The 18,799-nt window shown below is 40.4% G+C and overlaps 1 protein-coding gene across 2 annotated transcripts; it reads left to right on the forward strand.

Annotated features, from left to right (window-relative positions):
- Window positions 1-2,017: 2,017 nt before the first annotated feature.
- dusp12 (dual specificity phosphatase 12) lies at window positions 2,018-8,530 on the forward strand. Of its 2 annotated transcripts, none has more exons than XM_037085258.1 (8): window positions 2,018-2,233; window positions 4,524-4,791; window positions 5,217-5,330; window positions 5,664-5,782; window positions 5,908-5,995; window positions 6,246-6,337; window positions 7,182-7,261; window positions 7,372-8,530. In XM_037085258.1, exons 2-8 carry the CDS (start codon window positions 4,529-4,531, stop codon window positions 7,513-7,515), a joined length of 900 nt encoding a protein of 299 aa, XP_036941153.1. In that variant the 5' UTR covers window positions 2,018-2,233; window positions 4,524-4,528; the 3' UTR covers window positions 7,516-8,530. The 2 variants fall into 2 exon arrangements, with proteins under 2 accessions (XP_036941153.1, XP_036941152.1); XM_037085257.1 differs by having other exon boundaries at window positions 2,019-2,233; window positions 4,527-4,791.
- Window positions 8,531-18,799: the final 10,269 nt, after the last annotated feature.

Raw genomic sequence — 18,799 nt, forward strand, 5'->3', positions numbered from 1 at the left:
CTCCAGACCATGTGGAGCATCTGACATGCCCAGATACAATGAAATAGATCATGAATTTCTTTGCTACATTTATTACAATGGTACAATATTGGGATAAAAATGGTGTGATGTTATAATCATGTTGTATAAATGCTTAAAGTTTCTCAGGTTGTGAACAAATGTCACAAAAGTCACCATTAACACAAAGAGGTGGTAAATGTTAATGAGCTTAAAGTTGAAGCTTTATGTTTGCCCATATTATTGGTTTATTGTTGTCATTATTTGTCTTCATGTAGATAGACTGGACCGTATAATAACACACTGCTTGTCTGCCAAAGTGACTCTGGTTGTGGGTGTGGGCTTCTCTGATCATTTCTGTGTCTGTGTTTCTGTCAGTGGTTTTATACAGCAGGATCTTCCAGAATTACCTGTGACAGAGCATTTTGTTGATATTCTATGTACCACGGACATCTTACCCACCTCTTGTGACCTTATTGTAGATAGCTTTACATACATTTAACACAACCCTTGAACACTGGTTAATGCTGAGATGCAGGACCAAGTTATTTCACAATTCAAATCTGCACCTTGCTTTTTATATTTTGTGCCCACATCCCTTTTTTAAACAGTTTATAGCATTTTTAATGAAGATTTAATCAATATTGTAAACTATTAACTTCAGATGGGTGTTTTTCCCACCGCTCTGAAAACTGCCATACTTTAACCTCATCTTAAGTGAAACAATTTAGATGCCTCACTTCTACATGAGAAGAGACCAGTAAAATCTTGGAGAAGGCTAAATTAGGTCCAACATGGATCTGAGGAAACCTTCAATTTTAGTGCCACTTGACTTAACTGCAGCCTATGTCACAGTGGATCACTCCATTCTTTTAGACAGACTTCACATCCTGATAGGTCTCTCTGGCACTGTTTTGGACTAGTTCAAATTCTGTCTTACTGATAGAGAGTTTGTTGTGAATATAAATCAATGTTCATCCAAGAGTTATAAAATGAGTTGTGGTGTTCCTCAGGGTTCAGTTTTAGGTCCTACATTTTAATCTTTACACGCTTGGAAACCTCATCAGCTTACATTTTCAGGGCAAACTGCACATTGCTATGTCTCCCAGTGACTCAGGACCAATAGATTCCCTTTTTTAACAGTAATATTGAGAAATTTAAACAGTTCTTCCAGAAATTGAAGTCTTGGTCATTGGTACTGAAGCCCAGAATGAAAGTCCCAGTGAAACTGAAAGCACAGGCATTAAATCGTTCTCAACAAACTGAGAGGAATTGCCAAAGTACACCATTTTTAAAATCTCTGCACTGGGCTTCAGAATCAATATTTAGTGGTGGAGAGGGTGGTTCTGTGCTCGGGACGGGTGCTGGGTTGGGGTGTTCTGGCTGATGGTCTCAGACCTTTTGATCCCACCTTTAATTTTCATTATTTTTAGCATTTTTATGAAGTATTAATAAGTGTATCTAAGTGGCAATATGGAGGAATTTTAGTTTAAAATGTTTATGTATTGTGTTGCAAGGATATCTGCTGAAGTTAACATGCTAACCAGGTAGCCCTGTGATTGGCCAACACCCCCCAGCTACAGTTAGCAGCATTCCGCAGTTACTCTGGTGATATGCTGTCCTTTGTTTGTTTTAAGTATGAATTTATCATATGGCCAATTCTTAAATATTGCACCTTTAATGACTGTGTGTTATTTTACTCAAAAAAGTACTTTTTTTGTTTCTGAAGCTCCTGTGTTCTTATTGGTTAATGTGTAAGTGTTTGTGTGTGTTTGAGGGTGTGGTGGTAGGTATTTCTTTATTGTTCTCATTTTGTGAAGCACTCTGTATTATTTTGGTGTATGTAAAGTGCTAAACAAATTAAGTTTGATGGATCGGAACTTGGATTAACATTTCAGTACAGTAATATGACAAGTGTTAACATTTGTGATTCTATCTAAATGTTATTTAGGCGCCATGTTTGGTAAAATATCTTATAACTAGAAAATGCCTAATAGAACAGAATTTGCTGTAACACCGGAACTAAAGAGTTCTCCTGTACGTTTCTGGCCGGACCGTACGAAAGACGAACCAAACATCTCAATACGACCAAACGATGAGTTTTTAACTGAACTCCTTACTCTGTGTTGGTTCTGGTATTTCGTTCTTCACTCAGTACATTACATGTGAAAAGCGGTTGGCCGCGGACACAGATACCGCAGAGATACAGAGACGAAGAGCTGAGCTCAGCTAACAGGTGAGGTAACCATGCGTCAGCTCACAAGTCACGTTTGAGGAGGAAGTCAAGGCAGACCACCTCACTGAGGAGATTTGACCCGACATGCTCTCTTTTCATCAGTGCTTTCGGTTCTACGGAGGACCTGAAGGATTCATAGCATGTACAGCGAGATTTAAAAAAAAAAAAAAAAAAAGGGGGGGGGGGGGGTTCTTTTAGCATGTGTTCACCTCGTAATTACACACTCCACAGGCTTATGTTTGAAATTAGTCTCATATTCATTTGTATTGAAATACAGATTAAACACTGTACTTGCAATGTTGTACTAAATATATTTAATGACACACTCTCTATATACACGTGCACCAATTACTGCCATTTTAAACTGCAAAATGTATTTCAAAGGTGCAATAAACCTATATAGCAAGAATATGTAATATGTATACTATGTGAGACTTGACCAGCTGTCTAATTCATATTCCAAACCAATAGGGGCAACATATCACTAGCTGCTGTTAGCTAATTAGCTTGGTTAGCTGTGGTGCATTTAGCTGGCTGAGAGCTCAGTACACCAGGGGAGTGTTGGTGTTGATACTGACACTAATAGCACAGTAGTGTTGTGTTGTTCGAACAAACAAATCTTTTGAGTGAATGAACTGAACGGAATCACTCCGTGAACTGATTTGTTCCTTTCTCAATTCAGTTGAGCTCAGCCGCGAGCATGCCGGCCGGGAGTGGAACTGCCGCGACTCACTCACGAATCTTCAGTGAATGAAGCAGCCAGCGTGCAGGCGCGGACTCTCTCGCCTGCACACAGAGAGCTGTGAGGACGTGATTGACGTTCGCGCTGCGATTCGTTCATGATTCGTGAACCTACTGCACACAGAGAACTGTCGCTGAGAACGCGATTCTCGTTCACGTACTGTGCTGAAAGTGGAGCTGTGTCACTCACTCACTCAGGGCAGAGGAGTTGATTCACGTTAAGTAATCCTACTGCTAAAATTAGCACTGTGTCGCTAACATCCATGTAGCATCATGTTAAGTGATTTTACTGTGCACAGAGGACACTTTTACCGTGTAATAATTTTAGTCTATGTATACCACTCAAAGCGGCGCTGCGTCTCCTGTGAAGGATTGTGTACTATAGTCCGTGAACGCACCGTCCCTCAGTAAGGGAACGTGAACCTCAGGGATGAATCATGAACTAAATGATGGATTGTTTGGCTGTTTATCAATTTGATGAACGACTCTTTTGAACAAATCATTTTAATGAACAGATACTAGAGATTCAGTACAGTAAAAAGAACTGCCATTCCCATCACTATAGCACAGGAAATATGGACTGGAGGGTTTGGAGCTAGCAGGTTAGCATGCTAGCTTCACTAGATATCTCTGCATCACACTACATAGATGTCATGACATGAGAGTTGCTATTTTTTCATGTTAGTTTATTTTTAAACGATTTCGACTAAAAATCTTACATATGGCACCTTTAAGTAATAGGAGTATTAATATGTCATCAATAGTTGAATACATCATTATACAATAGTAATGTATCATGGAAATGGACAATATATTTTGGTTTACACTGAAGTATGTATGTCAAATGCGTGGACTCCTTCCATATATTAACATTTATTTTTAAAAAATCACATTACATTTTCCAGTTTATGTCAGTACATGCCTATTCCATTAAGGTTAATTCATAATTTGGTCATTTTCATGTTGTATTTATACAGCATTAAAAAAAATCAGAAGTGAATCAGATGTGCCAGGACAGGACTGGAAGTGATAGACTGTGAACCTGCCTTATTATGAATAAAATGAACAGTAATGTGATTATTGTATAACATGATTTTAAATTCCTCAATAGAAGCTATGTACATCGCATACACTTTTATCATCAGCTAAGCAAAGACTCACAATCCTAACGACAGTGCAAAACAATATGGAGGACACACATTTACCCCACTTATGAAATAAACATGCCTCAACCTTAGTATCTTCACATCTTGTCAACTTAAATGTTTATCATGGCTCATCTCTATTGAATTAATAAAATCTTTTTTCGTATTAGAATCAAAATCAGGCAAACAGTATATGATCCATCAAGATTATCTGAACCTAAACTATGTCCTCTATGAGTAGGAGGTTCAAGTTTTCTGATATCTGGCCTTTTTAATAAAGTATAACAATTAACAGTGGAACTGTTTGTGTAAAAACATGATCACACGAGATGTTTAAAAATTTTCCTCAGATTTGAGTTTCTGTATGTACCAGGACGTTAACTTTAGCTCTGTATCCCTCTCAGCAGTCATGCTCCTGGTGGACCCTGGTCTGTACATCGGCACTGCAGCTGACCTCAACGACAGCCAGGCACTGGCTGATGCTGCTGTCACTCACATCCTGTCTGTGGACTCTGTGGACCCCACCCCTCTGCTTCCTGCTGATGGGAGCCTCCGCAGGAAGTGGATCAACGTTCTGGATGAGGTGACCTCTGATCTCCTGAGTCACATGGATGACTGCTTCCTCTTCATTCAGGAGGCTGTGGATGGAGGTGGGGCCGCACTAGTTCACTGGTAAGAGTCAGCAGTCAATGAGATGCCTCTGCTGTCCTCAGCTGCCACTCTTTTGTTTGTCTTTCACATGTTTTCAATTACACAAGGTCCAGTGTCTAGGGTTTAGTGGTAGCTAGTGCTGATCTTGCAGATTACCACCAATTTAACATCCGTCTCCCCTTCTTCTCCTCTAGAAAGTCTCTAGAAACATCAAATGTTTATACAGTAATGAAAACATAAGCAAGAATATTGTTTTCCATTTCTGCCTCTAAATTCTACTGAGCCTTTAGCTGATGTGTTGATCAGTCAATTATTAAACAGTAGTGACAAAGACATGCTTGTAGTATTGTTAGCTCATTCATTTAGAATTTGAAGTTTGAAATTCTTCTACCAAACCACATAGTGCCCATTTAAGTTATATGTATATATTATCATTTTGTGTTCAGCCAGGCCGGTCGGAGTCGTAGTGCCACCATTCTTACTGCTTATCTAATGAAGAAATACCAGCTGGGCTTCACTGAAGCTTACAACAGGCTGAAGAGTGTCAAACAGGATGTACAGTAAGTGTGTGTGTGTGTGTGTGTGTGTGTGTGTGTGTGTGTGTGTGTTTGTGTGTGTGTGTTTGTGTGTGTGTGTTTGTGTGTGTATGTTCTCATTCCTGCCTGGACTTGTTGTTCATTAACTGACTTGCTTATTTGATGAAAAATATATGTTGTCTTTTACTGTTTTTACTAAATGTGCAAGGGTAGATACCAGTGATGGTGAGTGAGAATATAGCATTTTAGGTTTTTGTCATTTGGGTGAACTGTCCCTTTAATGATGTCATTGTCAGAATGGAAGTTATCAATAGAAGGCACAGGACAGATAATTGATAGCTGGTGGATGTGTTTCAGGGTTAACAGTGGTTTCGAGGAGCAGTTGTGTCTGTATGAGGCCATGAAGTGTGAAGTGGATACCTCCAGTCCTCTGTACAAACAGTACAGGCTGACCAAGATCACTGAGAAGTACCCTGGTAAACACACACACACACACACACACACACACACACACACACACACACACACAAAACATGGGCAGGAGTGCAGATCTATGTTATTCATGTTTTTCTGTTGTTTTTGTGTGTGCGTGTGTGGACAGAGTTGCAGCATGTGCCCAGGGAGCTGTTTGCCGCCGACCCTGCCCACTCCAGCTCCTCTGAAGTGTCGTATCGCTGCAGGAAGTGCAGGTGAAAGGTGGAGAAGTTCAGACAGTAGCTGAATGGAGGAAAGTTTGAGAGTGCTGAATCTCAAACAATTTCAAATTGGAATGTTTTACTGTCATTGCCATTTTACTCCTGAATGTTAATGCCAGGAACAAGGAAACGTGGGGTACATTGTTTAAAAATAAGCCAGATCATAAATCCTCTTGTTATCACTTAGGATTAAAGGAATAATTCAGCACACATTCTGACTCCAGCCCCACCTTCTCCTCCACAGACGAACTCTTTTCCGTGGCTCCAGTCTTCTCAGTCACCCAGTTGGAGAAGGAGCACAAGCCTTTGGTCACAAGAAGTCTAGTAACCTTACAGGTAAGAACACAACCACACTGTTGGTCAGTTCATCTAGCCTGGAGGATATTAAACTGAATGGCACCTCCACAGGCGAGTCGAACAAAGGACAAGCCAAGCAGAGATACTCAGAGATACTGCATGAATCGAAAGGGATAGGTGATGATAGACAACAAGAAGGTAGTTATTGTGGTTTGACGTGCTGATTTGTCCTCCACTGAGTCATGAGTCAAATCTTAACAGCTATCACTGACACCAGAAGAAACTCCAACCACTGAGGAACACAGTAACGGTATATTGGATACTATTAATTAGTCTTTGAGTTGTGAGAGTACTTCACTGATGTAACACCACACTGTTGTAATATTGATGGAGGTACGATGTGACAGTTAAATGAAAAGGAACAAAACCAGTTACCTGTTTTATTCTCCGTCCTTGTTAAAACCTGTCACGTACGATACCCACAATGCAACTCAATTCTCTTGACTGCAGGGACTCAGTCTTCTTATGCTAGTAGTGGCTCATGTAGTACGGATCCTCTACAGTCTCAAGCAGAGATGAGGAGCGGCTACAGAGGTCTGGTGACATCACTTCTTTCTAACTGGAGGTCTAATTTCTGGACTGTTTGCCAGGGGCGTCATAATCACACAGCATCTGAGACAGGAAAGTCATGGCACAGTCATGTCATCTGCAGTTATCCGGGTCTTGGTAGTAGTCATGCTGGTTCACTGTGCTGCTGGCTCACTGAGGCCCTTGAATAAAACATTGTTGGTGTTGTTAGTAAGCTTGTGCTTTTCTTACTGTGACCTGAAACTGTGTCTTGAACATGTGGTTTAACATCACTTAATGTGTGTTTTTTTTCTAGGAGACATCCAGTGTACGTCTTACTTCATTGAACCAGTACAGTGGATGAAACAAGCTTTAGTTGGAGTGATGGATGGACAGGTAAGGCATGCATGCACTCACTCAGGTCAGGAACTGAAGTCATTTCGGTTTCCTACATAATGTTCCTAAAAACTTATTGTACTCTCCTCTCTTTTCTTGTGTGTGTGTAGCTGCTGTGTCCTAAATGCAGCTCTAAGCTGGGCTCCTTTAGCTGGTGTGGTGATCAGTGTTCGTGTGGTCGCTGGGTCACTCCCGCCTTCCAGCTACACCACAACAGAGTGGATGAGATCCGACAAATAAGCATACAGAAATAACACACATACAAACACACGCACTCAATCAATATAAAGGTTTTTTGTCGGGTTACTAGCAAATGACAAAAACATTGACAGTTTCATAGTAAGTTTCAGCTCATTATTCACCTGTCTGACTGCAAGAGACAAAAGAGACGGATGTCCCCAGCAGTTTGGAGACCAAAACAGAAGGAAAAATGTACTTACATTAATATTTGAATGATTTGGACACAAAGATAATCCAAACCAATGGTGATGTTGCTTAGTAACCAATGGATGTGTAAATAGGCAAGATATTCAAGTTCTACAACCTAAAAGAGGACGATATGTCTAATATGTGTCCGCTGCCCCCAAGTGGTCGTAATGGTTATCAGGCCATTGCAGGTTGAAAGCAGCATTGTTTTTTGTTGTGGTTGTTTTTGGCCACATGGGGGCAGCAGAACAAACTGTGAGCACAACTCTGTCATTTTACCTGTTTACACATCCAGCAGTTATAGAGCAACATTATCATTCATATGGAGTCATGCTTAAGTCACCTGATTTTTTTATTTCATCTTGAGCTAAAAGAAGAGAAAAAGCGCCACTAAGTGGTCAACTCTCACATGAAAAACATTTGTTTAACCATTGTTAATGCAGGTAATCATTAAATATACGTTAAAAAAACAACAAACTATTAAGCTTCCTGAACTAGAAAATGCTTTTGTCTGTTTCCTGTCACTCTACATTACGTAATCTCTAGGTTTTGAACTGTTGGTCACACAATGAGGCAATCTGAAGACATTTCTGGATGGATGCTAATATGTTGCTAATGGATGCTAATAAGCAACAGCTCGCTTAGCTATTGATGTGACGCAACCATCGAGAAGGAATGAGATAACCATCCAACAATCAGAAAAAGTTAATTTTATACCACAGCTAATATTACAGGACAAGGAGGATCCACTTGACAAAATCGGTTATTTCAATCTGAATGACTGTTCTGTAGTCATGCAAATTATGTAAATAAATGAAAGATTAAAACACTTGTATACAAAAATGTCTGATGCAGTTTGTTCATGGCATTCTCTTGTTCCTCTCTTGTTTCCATGTTTTATTCACATAGACTGGTGTTTTTTTCCACCTGATAGTGTACCTTGGTTCAGATTCAGACAGACAGACTGTGCAGATGGATTCTGTATCCAACACAAAGATCACACGGGTTGAATTCCAACAAACTATTTCTTCTGGACTCTAGTTTCGACAAGCAGATGTTAAAACGGACCACATTCTGCACTTGCATAATATTTTCTAAAATTACAGCCCAGATAAACTCAGTAGAACCTGTCGATCACAATGATTAATAAACACTAAAATAAAACGCTTCCACGGAAATGTTCTAAATGTTTAATCCATCAGGTCCCCTACAGTTCACTGTGAATTATTGTGCTGCTTTGGTAGAGAATCAGAAACACAACAGCTGCAGATTCTCACATTATCTGAGGCTCTTTTTGTCAGGTGAATGTTTTCATTAATGTAGATGTAAATACTGTTTAAGGCGTTCATCTAGTTTTAAAAAAAATCTAGAATCAGAGGACTACGAGTGCCTTCACCATCTTAAAACAAGGTCATGTCAAACTTGACAAAGAGAACAAAAAGCAAGCAGGAAACAACCACATATTATGAAATATTTTAAACACCATGGACATGCGTGCAGAACATGTTCAATACACAACTGCAATAACCAGTGGTGGAAAGCCACCAGGTACAGTAACTCAAGTATTTGAGAATAATTTACGTTGTATTCTACTTTATACTTAATACATTTATCTGACACCTGCAGTTACTAGTTATTTTTCAAAATAACATGCAATGCAGTCCAATGCAGCTTACACACTGGTGCATCAGTATGTCACAGGGGACAATCTTCTGAATTTTGAGTTCTAATGAGTACTTTTACTTTGACACTTGACAGTATTGTTGTAATTTCACATAAACGGATTTTAAACACAGAAGCTTTAGTTATAATGGAGTATTTTTACTGAGGTATAGATTCTGCGTACTTCTTCCACCCCTAGTAATGACTTTTTGTCACTCATGTTTCAAGTTAAGCTCTGGATCTTTTTTAATTTAAAATGTTTAAAAATGTCACCATCACCCTAAAACAGATGAGACAATGTTGAGTTTGCTAATTTAGCATTTTTATGCACAGTACGTTGTTGTTATGATGTTATCCAAACAGTGTATGTATCATTTAGAAAAAGGAATGGGGAAAAAAACAAAGAAATGAAGTCTTTCTCCTGCTTTGAGGAGGCCCTGCCCTCCATTATTTGGCAGAATTTATGGCCACCACAAGATGGCAGATCAGCTCCAATGTAAACCCTGGCTGCTGGAGAAAAGCTTTTTAACAGACCGTTGAAGCAGGAAGTGTTGAGCTTGTAACAGCAAACCGCAGCAACATCATCAGGTAAAGATGGGACAGATGAGAACACACAGAGGATTCTTTGTAACGTATGATAGAAATGAAATGAAAAGAAAGAATTAGAGATTACATTCTGCGTTAAGGTGTGAGCAGCCATTCCTGATGTTAGTTACTGTTGTAACTAAGTAATTTTCTGAGTCAATTATCATACATCTTGCTGAACAAAATGAGTGTATTATTATCAAAAACTGTAGGTATTACTATTCCTTGTTCATCTAACTCCAACGTACAGATATTGAGGAAAGTTTTTGACAATATTTAATGCACAGAATCTCATCTATATTAAGATCTGTAAGATGTTAACAGGATCTAACCATTTCATTATTTTAATTGGTGTGCAGGGTTTTATTTCAGTGATAATATCAGCAAGGTCAGATCTCAGTGCCAACAAATCTGTAGAAGCATCAAAGTACAGTATGTGGACTGTTGGACTGAGTGGTATTAAGTGAGGTTGTTCCACCAGTGCTGGACTGTAACTCAGCGGTCTTGGCCAACACACGCCTGGAAAACTGGAGCACACACACTGGAAAAGCAGTGGAGAGAGGGAGGAGGGGGAGCAGGAGGAGAAGGAGGAGGGGGAGGGGGAGGGGGAGCGCAAACAGTGAGCACCAACGAAAAGAGAGGGTTATGTAATAGATGTGGAAAAGGGTTTACATAAGGTAAAGTGAAAATGTGTGAAAAAGTCAAGAAAAGAAGGGAAAGCAGGACTGGGGATGTGGTCCAGTTTTCCATGCTCTCATACTAACTGGAATTAGAAATCAATCAAATGGGATTTCCCACAGTACTGTGTGTGTGTGTGTGTGTGTGTGTGTGAACGAGACAGAGACATGAGATCACAGCTAGGATAAATGCAGTTATCCAGGATATTGTAATACATGCTGTTGCAGTAGTGTGTGAACAACATTATCAATGATCTCAGTCCACAGTGCTGAGATGTCCCATGTCCATCTCTGACCTACTCACAGGAGGCTACAGCATTTAAAAGTATTTGTATTTGTATCTGCTCAATGTTTTGATGCATTAGCGTAATTCTGCAGAACAGTAACAACCTTTATCAGTTAACTCGATGAGCAGTGACTGTTGTGTGTTGTTGTATTTCTACAATGAAGTTGATATAAAATGTAAGAATCCTGCCATCAAATGACTAAAAACAACGTGTGTTATGTATTGTGTTGAGTTTTGTACATTATCCCAAATGTTTCCAACAATGTTCAAACCAGAAAGAAAGTTTACTCATAACATGAATAAGAATTATGAACTGCCTCATCTGGGAACATTTGTACCTGAGTCACATCAGATCATCAGAAATGGTGTTTTTTTAATGGTGTGTTCACCACCAGCAAAGCAATTTGACCATGGAATCATTTGTGTTTATTCGTCCTAACCTGCCAGATTACTGTACATTAGCCAGAAGCTAGTAAGCACACACCAAATGTGTGTGTGTGTGTGTGTGTGTGTGTGTGTGTGTGTGTGTGTGTGTGTGTGTGTGTGTGTGTGTGTGTGTGTGTGTGTATGTGTGTGTGTTTGAATTTAGTAGAGCCTATCACTGAACTCAGCACTCAGCAGAGACTCTGGTTCTCTCTCTTCTTTTCCCCCTCTCCTCTCTGAAAGTTATGTTATCAACAATACAGAACATGAACGCCTGAGAACAAGAACACCCGAGGACCGAGTTCAGCTGCTGGATTTGGATTGATAACCAGGAGCAAAGATAAATCCAGAATCTGATGCGACTCCAGGTGTTTATTCCTGTGCAGAGGCTCTGCTCTGTCCTCTACTTTTCTTTCACTCACACAGCGTCTTTTGTTTTGTTTTGATAAGGAGACCCCTAGCTGCAGAAATCAAGTATTATACATTTAATCAAGGACCCAAGGCTGGCAGCCCAGACATAGAAATACAAAATGCTAAGCTCACTGCAACATGATGTTGCAGCCTGGTTAATGGTGATCAAAGAGAAAAATATTCACAAGATCAAAATAATTAGAAACATTCTTCTCAAACCCACTTGAACTTTTGTCTTAGCCTGATTCCAGATATTTGAAGTGGTGCCCACGTCTTGGGTCAAAATAAACTACAGTGAGTTTTAATGAGGGAACATGTCACCCAGTGCACCAGTGTGGCTCATCTATATGCTTTTAAAGGGTTTACATGAGGCTCTTATACACACACAATAACAAATACTGAATACTGAACTCCACCAGTAGTTTACCTTGAAGCACAAAAATATAGTTATTTCTTTCATATAGAGGTTTTGCACCAATTAAATGAAAATACACATTTGTGGCTTTGTTGTGCAAAAAAGCATGGCGTTGCATTTTCAGGATGTGATGTGACAGTTCATTGTTGAGGCCATAAAGGAGCTGGAGTTACCAGCTGTCGGACATTGTTAATACGTTTTGTCTGTTCAGAGCACACACTTCTGTCTGGTATATTCTCTGAAGCAGAGACAACATTTGATACTTACAGTGCCCTTTTAGGACACCTTGTAAAATGACTAGTCATTTTTATAGGCTTAAATGAAAACAATTTGCTGATTTTATACAGGTCTTCTGGAGGGCATTGGAAGCATTGAACCAAATTGGTTCTTTCTGCACTTCGTTCAACTGTCCATAAAACCATCACCCCACTTTTCTTAACACGGGTTTGTTTGACTTTATGGCTTATAAGAGCAGGACAAGAAATCCTTGTCTAAGTGCTGTGAATAAGACACATACATGGCATGTTTTTTTTATGGATTGGAGTGGATGGTTCTGTTTGCAGTTAGCGATCTGGAGAGTATGGACGTGTTGGTGGAGTTCAAGGACAGCCGGTGCTCACTTAAATGCTCCTGACTGTCTGTAACATGTGTCTGCCAATAAAGCGGACACTGAATGATTGCAGTAATAAATGTGAGTGCAGTGATACAGATGCCAGATGTTGCTTGAAACTGAAAATGTCCAGTCATTTCTTTTTTCGCAGTCCACACATGACGGGGCATGCTGCTGTCGGGGCGTGCTGCGTACCCAGCCAGCCCCATTGCCTGATTATTGCGTGCGCATCTCTTAACTGTCCGTGTTTCGGACAGTGCAGGAGGATGTTAAATGTCATTTCCTGTGTCCAACATGTGGCACTCTGACTATGACTGTATATTGGCCCATGTGTTCAGGGCTGGACTCTTATCAAACGTGAAGTTTTATCCAGATACGAATAGGGAAGTTGCTCTTTTTTGATTTGGTGGCCTGCTCCTGCTGGTATGAAATAATGTACGCTGAAGTCAGAAGAACTATCTGTAATCTACATAAATACAAAATGGACTACAGGTGAAAAATCCCTCACACTAAATTTGTGGTTACGGTTCTTGATCTGCAGTCCATGCCTGTTGGGCGGCGGCACTGTGGGAGGGTGTATTCACCTTTTATTGCCATGATGTTGATGTAGCTATTCGGACACACCAATGTGGAGATATGCAACACTTCCTGTTTTGCACCAAATCTGCAGGAAGTTATTCAATAACTTGAGTTTGTTTGGAATATCAAAATTCTTTTGATAATTTTTTGTCAGAAGAGTCCACAGATGCTGCGTGCAAAGAGTTGTGCAAATCAGTGAAATTTCCTGGGAGGAGTTGAATAAAGTAGGCTTGCGACATTTCGCGAATTTGCGAAAGAAAAAGGCGGGCGAAAATGGGCGTGGCCTATATGACGACATTCAGCACAATTCAGGGAACATGTGGCTATAAGGTTTTTGAATGTGCGACACAGTATATGTGAGTTATAAGCCAAAACGCAACATTTTTCTCCTGGTGTGACTTATGTTCCAAGTTTGGTGAGTTTTGGGGTTATGTTCAGGCAGTGAAAAATGTGATCATTTTGGACAAATAAAATCATTCTAATTTCGAAAAACAATGGGGACCTCGCAGGTCTGACCTGCTCGGGTCCTAATAAAGATAAACATACTATATGCAGTAACTGACCTTGCGTGTACATGACGTGTGCAAATGTGCAATGTGCAGGATTCCTGAGGTATTAAATAACAACAAGAACAAAAAAATAACTAATGTGTAAATGTGTATGAACTGTATTGGAAAGTGTGATACACTGCATTAAGCTGAGGATATTATGAATTTCTGTAAGGAAAATAATCACTGGCAAACAAGTTTAAAAAATACAGGTAGGTAGGATCAACGTGTATTTAACAGAATCTGAAGACTCGCATGTTTTTTTCAGTGTTTGTGACCTCATGCCGATGCCAGATTACTGAAAAAAAAAAAAAACATTTATCTTTCAAAAGTTTGTTTTAGTATTTTTGTACACTAAAAAAAGTGCATTTAAAGTGCATTGATAAATGCAAATGTGTTATTTGTTGTTGTGTTTTTTGAAGTTGTTGTTGTGTTTCGCACTTCAGGGCCACCATATTTACCACTTTAAAGCACATTATCAGGTAATAGACATCTGCAGACTTTTTTGAGACTGTTGCACTCAGTTTGGTGGAGATTAACTGACTGTTTGTAGAAATAAGTTCAGATTAAAACAGCAGATGTGTCCTGCTGTGGTCTGGACCAGTTAGTAGCATCATAAACAATGTAATATATCTGACACTTCAGCTTGGCTTATAGTCTGCTTTAAACTAAAAGAAGACTTTGATTAACCTGCTTCCTGTACACGATCAAATAAAGAGTTCCAGGAAGGACGGCAGGAGGGTGAAGGAGTGACACAGTGGAGGATGTGAGTCACATCCAAACCCTCGACCCTGTGACTCTGCGGTTTCTTTGTCTGGGCTCATGGGAGAACTAGACAGGATTTCTATTGTAAAGGCACTCTGGGAGATCTGCTGCTCTGATTGGACTTGCAGGGAAGGTGATTTTCAGCCATTATTCAAAATATTGTAAAAGGTTTTTGGCAGTAAACTGTGGGAGTCTGACAACAGTGAAATATTTGCAGATTCATGCAAGAACCCAACTTTCCAGAATAAGTTATTCCTGTCTTACTGCTTCTAATTGATTTCCCCTTGTGTGTGATTAAGGAGTGATTTAGCATCTTTAGTCTCCAACTACTTTATCATTTCCACCCAGTTCTTCATGGTTTTGTATCTCTACACACACCTGAGCTGCTTGTCATTCTTGTGTTACTTCCATTATTTTGCATTGACCTCATCCACATTTTTTCCATTATAGTTCAGCCGTGTTTTTCTCTCCGTCTGTCTGAGAGGCTCAGAGTAACAAACCAGATGTTGAGATCTAATGTCTGGGGGACACATTCGCTCTCCCTCCTGTCTCCCTCTAGTCCGTCTTTCATCTCCATTTCTCTTTCTCCTTCCTCCACAATTATTTTCCACCACCTTTCACCTCTCTTCACCTCTGCTTGCTCTTTTCGTCATTCACTTCTCCTCTGCTTTCGAGTATTTCCTCTCTACCAACACTGATGTTCTGGCTTCTTCAGTTGGCCATGGAGGTGAGAATGATTTGATCAAACATGCTTCCACAGAAATGCACAAGAAGGCTGCGCTAGCTAAAGGTGCAGGCAATATCGGTGCATTCTTCGAGGCGCCTACTGTGGAAACTGACAAAGTGGCGGCAAGTGAAACCTCGTACGTGTATCACACTGTCAAACATGGACTTACAACAGCAACAGCGCCGACTGTTGTTAAGCTAAACGCAGCGTTGTTTCATGTTTCACTGAAATGTTGTGAAGAAGATGCACTCGGAAAGAACAAACGCTGAGATGATCACAATGAATGTTTTAGAACCAAAGGCTGTGCAGGATATCCTGAATGATCGATCCCCGACTGAAGGTGAGCCTGTGTTATACTCGGTTGCCTCCGATGCCTCGAACGAGGGAAATAGAAAAATGTTTCCAGTGTGTGTGAGATATTTTTCTGTGTCTGATGGAGTGAGCTGCAAGTTGCTTGACTTTTTATGAAGATAGTGATGAAACTGCAAATGGCATTCATCAAGCTCAGATGAACTGCCTGAAGAAGTATGAACTGGATATAAAACACATCACTGCCTATGCAGCAGATAATGCCAATGTAAACTTTGGAAAATGCCACAGTGTTTCCCAATTACTGAGCAGTGCCGACAGTCACATTTTGAAAGCTAATTGCCCGGCTCACATAGCTCATAACACCTGCAAGCACGCCTGTGATCAGCTGTCAGTGGATATTGAGTCACTGGTTTTAAAGATCTACAGCCGCTTCTCAGTATCTGCTTCCAGAGAGGGGAACTGCGTGCATTTTTTGCTTTTGTTGCCATTGAGTGGCGAGAAATTCTGATTTATGTTTGCTTGCGATGGCCGTCTCTCCATCCCGCTGTTGATCGTCTCCTGCAGAGCTGGCCAGCTCTCACCTCATACTTCAGGTCCCGTGGGAGAGACCTGTCCTCTGTATCTGAGCAGGATTTTTGAGGATGAAGATAAAACTGCAGCTCATGAGATTTATCTGTACACAACGTGGGGTGTGTTTTTGACACAGTCATTAACAAGCTGGAGGAAACAAAGCTCGGCGTCAGAGATGTGTACGGGGTGGTGGGAAAATTCAAAGAGAAGATGCTTCGGCGGAAAGAAGACAGCTTTTTTGGAAACCAGACCAAGCAGCTGATGGACAAACAATTGTCAGCACAGAGATCAAAGCAGCAAAAGGACTTTCTGAATGACTCTGCCATTGCATATATTGACAAATGGTTTGATTTCTCATCAGAAAATGTGCTAATGAAACTGTAAGTGATCAACCTACACGAGGAGCTCTCCTTCACTGACCTGGAGCAGGTGGTAGTTGCCCTCAAAATGACAGAAACGGTGAGTATGGACCAACTCTATGAAGAGTTTTGTGCTTGCAGGGAGGAAAGAAAGAAAGCTACACAGGATACCACAACATCCACCGGTGAGAAGTGGGTTGCAGTTTTCTAAAACCTAGGGAAAGCCAACTTGATCAACATGTTCAGGATTGTCTCATTTGTCCTCAGTGTGCCAGGCTCAAATGCCTTTGTAGAGACGATTCTCTCTCTGATGACCACTAAACAGTCAGATTCAAGAAACTGAGCAGAGCTGATCAAAAATGAACTTCAAATATCTGTGAACTGTGACTTGTCATGTAAGGACTTTTCTCCGACTGCTTGAATCGGTTAAGAGCAGCCAAAAATATACAAGGAAAAATTAGAGCTGGTGAGCAGAGGTAAGCCACTCTTTTCCTCTGTTTTTGTTTTAATGTTTTGTTTTCCAACTTATATATAATTGAGTGAATAAGAATGTGAAGCATTTATTCCCCACCACTGTTTGTGTACACAGAGGGTGCATGTTCTGAGTCTCTGCTATTTTATTCCTCTGCAAAGTTTCTATCATTATGACAAATGCCTTAAAACAATACACTGTATATTCACACACTCGCGTTGCTGCTGCAGGCCACCCTTTGTCCCTTATTTCATAGTGACAAAGTTGGCAACTCTAATCAACAGGATGAAGACTGCAGCAAATAAACTTGTTTCCGTGTAAATAACACCACCCGATGAGCTTTAAAAGGTACACATTTGATGAAATGTAATTTAAAATATTCAAAGCTGAATGAACATTATCAACATTTTGTGAAGACACAACAGTGTTGATGATGTGACGTCTATGTACTGTGTTGGAGAGATATCTATATAGGTCAGCAGGCTAGCCCCAGTCTGTCCTGTTTCCTAACATTACTTTATAGGCCTACCTCAGGGGAGATGGTCCGATAGTTTGCCCACTCCAGCACCAATCCCTGCTAGAATTCATTTCCATGCCTGAAAACCTATTCCAATGGACGGCCCAAAGCTCCTCTGCTTGCAGTGTAAACACCACCAACATTAGGCCAGAGATCTGCTCTCTCAGTCAAAGAGGTGTCAGCTAATAGGACCACAGCTGCACAGCTAATGGAGCTAACTAGGTAATGGCAGCTACAACAACACTTCAGGGTCTTCAAACCTTTGGAGTCTCCTGATATACACCATAAAAGACAAGGGAATTCTAAGTACTGACACTTTCATAAAATTGGCTTAACTTAATTTTAAATGAAAAAGACTAAAGTAATAAACAGAGGTTTATTTTAGACTGCATCATATTGCACCAGATTTAATCACATTGAATTTAATCACCCCAAACTGTCCCTGAATTGTATCGACGTGTGTATCTAAATGCACATTGGACTGTCCTGTAAGGAAGAGATGCACACTGAGGTGTTGAGATATTTAAAAATAGTATTGTCCAAGCATCACATGACTGCCTCTTCACAGAAGACATTATTTTACAGCTTTTCCTCAGGTGTTCAGCAGCGGTGCTAATGGTTGGGACTATGACCTGTAGTTTTCCCTGTAAACATGCCATCCTCTTCAGCTGTTGCAGTCCTTCCTGACTGGCAGGCTGCAGACTTCTTGAGTTATACTTCACCTCTGGAGCCCCTTTTCCCTGTCCGAGTGCCTCTGGTCAAGAGAGAGTGGATAGGCTGGATGTCCGAATGATCACACAGTGAGCAGCCTGGTGGCAAACATGGCCTTGCTAAAGGTAAAGTACTTGTTCTGTGAGGATGGAGTGGCAGCTCTCCGTCACTCTTCCTTTCCACTCTGCATGGCTGAGAGAGCACCAGCACATGTATGAATGCTCACTACAAAGTTGGCCACTTCCTTATGGCGAACCAAGTGAGCTGGTCCCCACCAGAAAAAACTCTAACAGGTCAAGGCAGATGGCCACCCTATATTGAGTCCAGTTCTACTCAAGTATCCTGCCTGTTAAAAGGCATTTTTTTGAGGGCAGAAATAGTTATATGAGAAAATTAAAAATAGCATTGGAAAAATAGCATGGGTACTTTTGTCTTTCCCTCCAAAAACACATTTTTTAAAACAAATATCCAACTCTGAAGTAA

The sequence above is a fragment of the Acanthopagrus latus genome, chromosome 21, assembly GCF_904848185.1.
Source record: "Acanthopagrus latus isolate v.2019 chromosome 21, fAcaLat1.1, whole genome shotgun sequence".
In the NCBI taxonomy this organism is placed as follows: Eukaryota; Metazoa; Chordata; class Actinopteri; order Spariformes; family Sparidae; genus Acanthopagrus; species Acanthopagrus latus.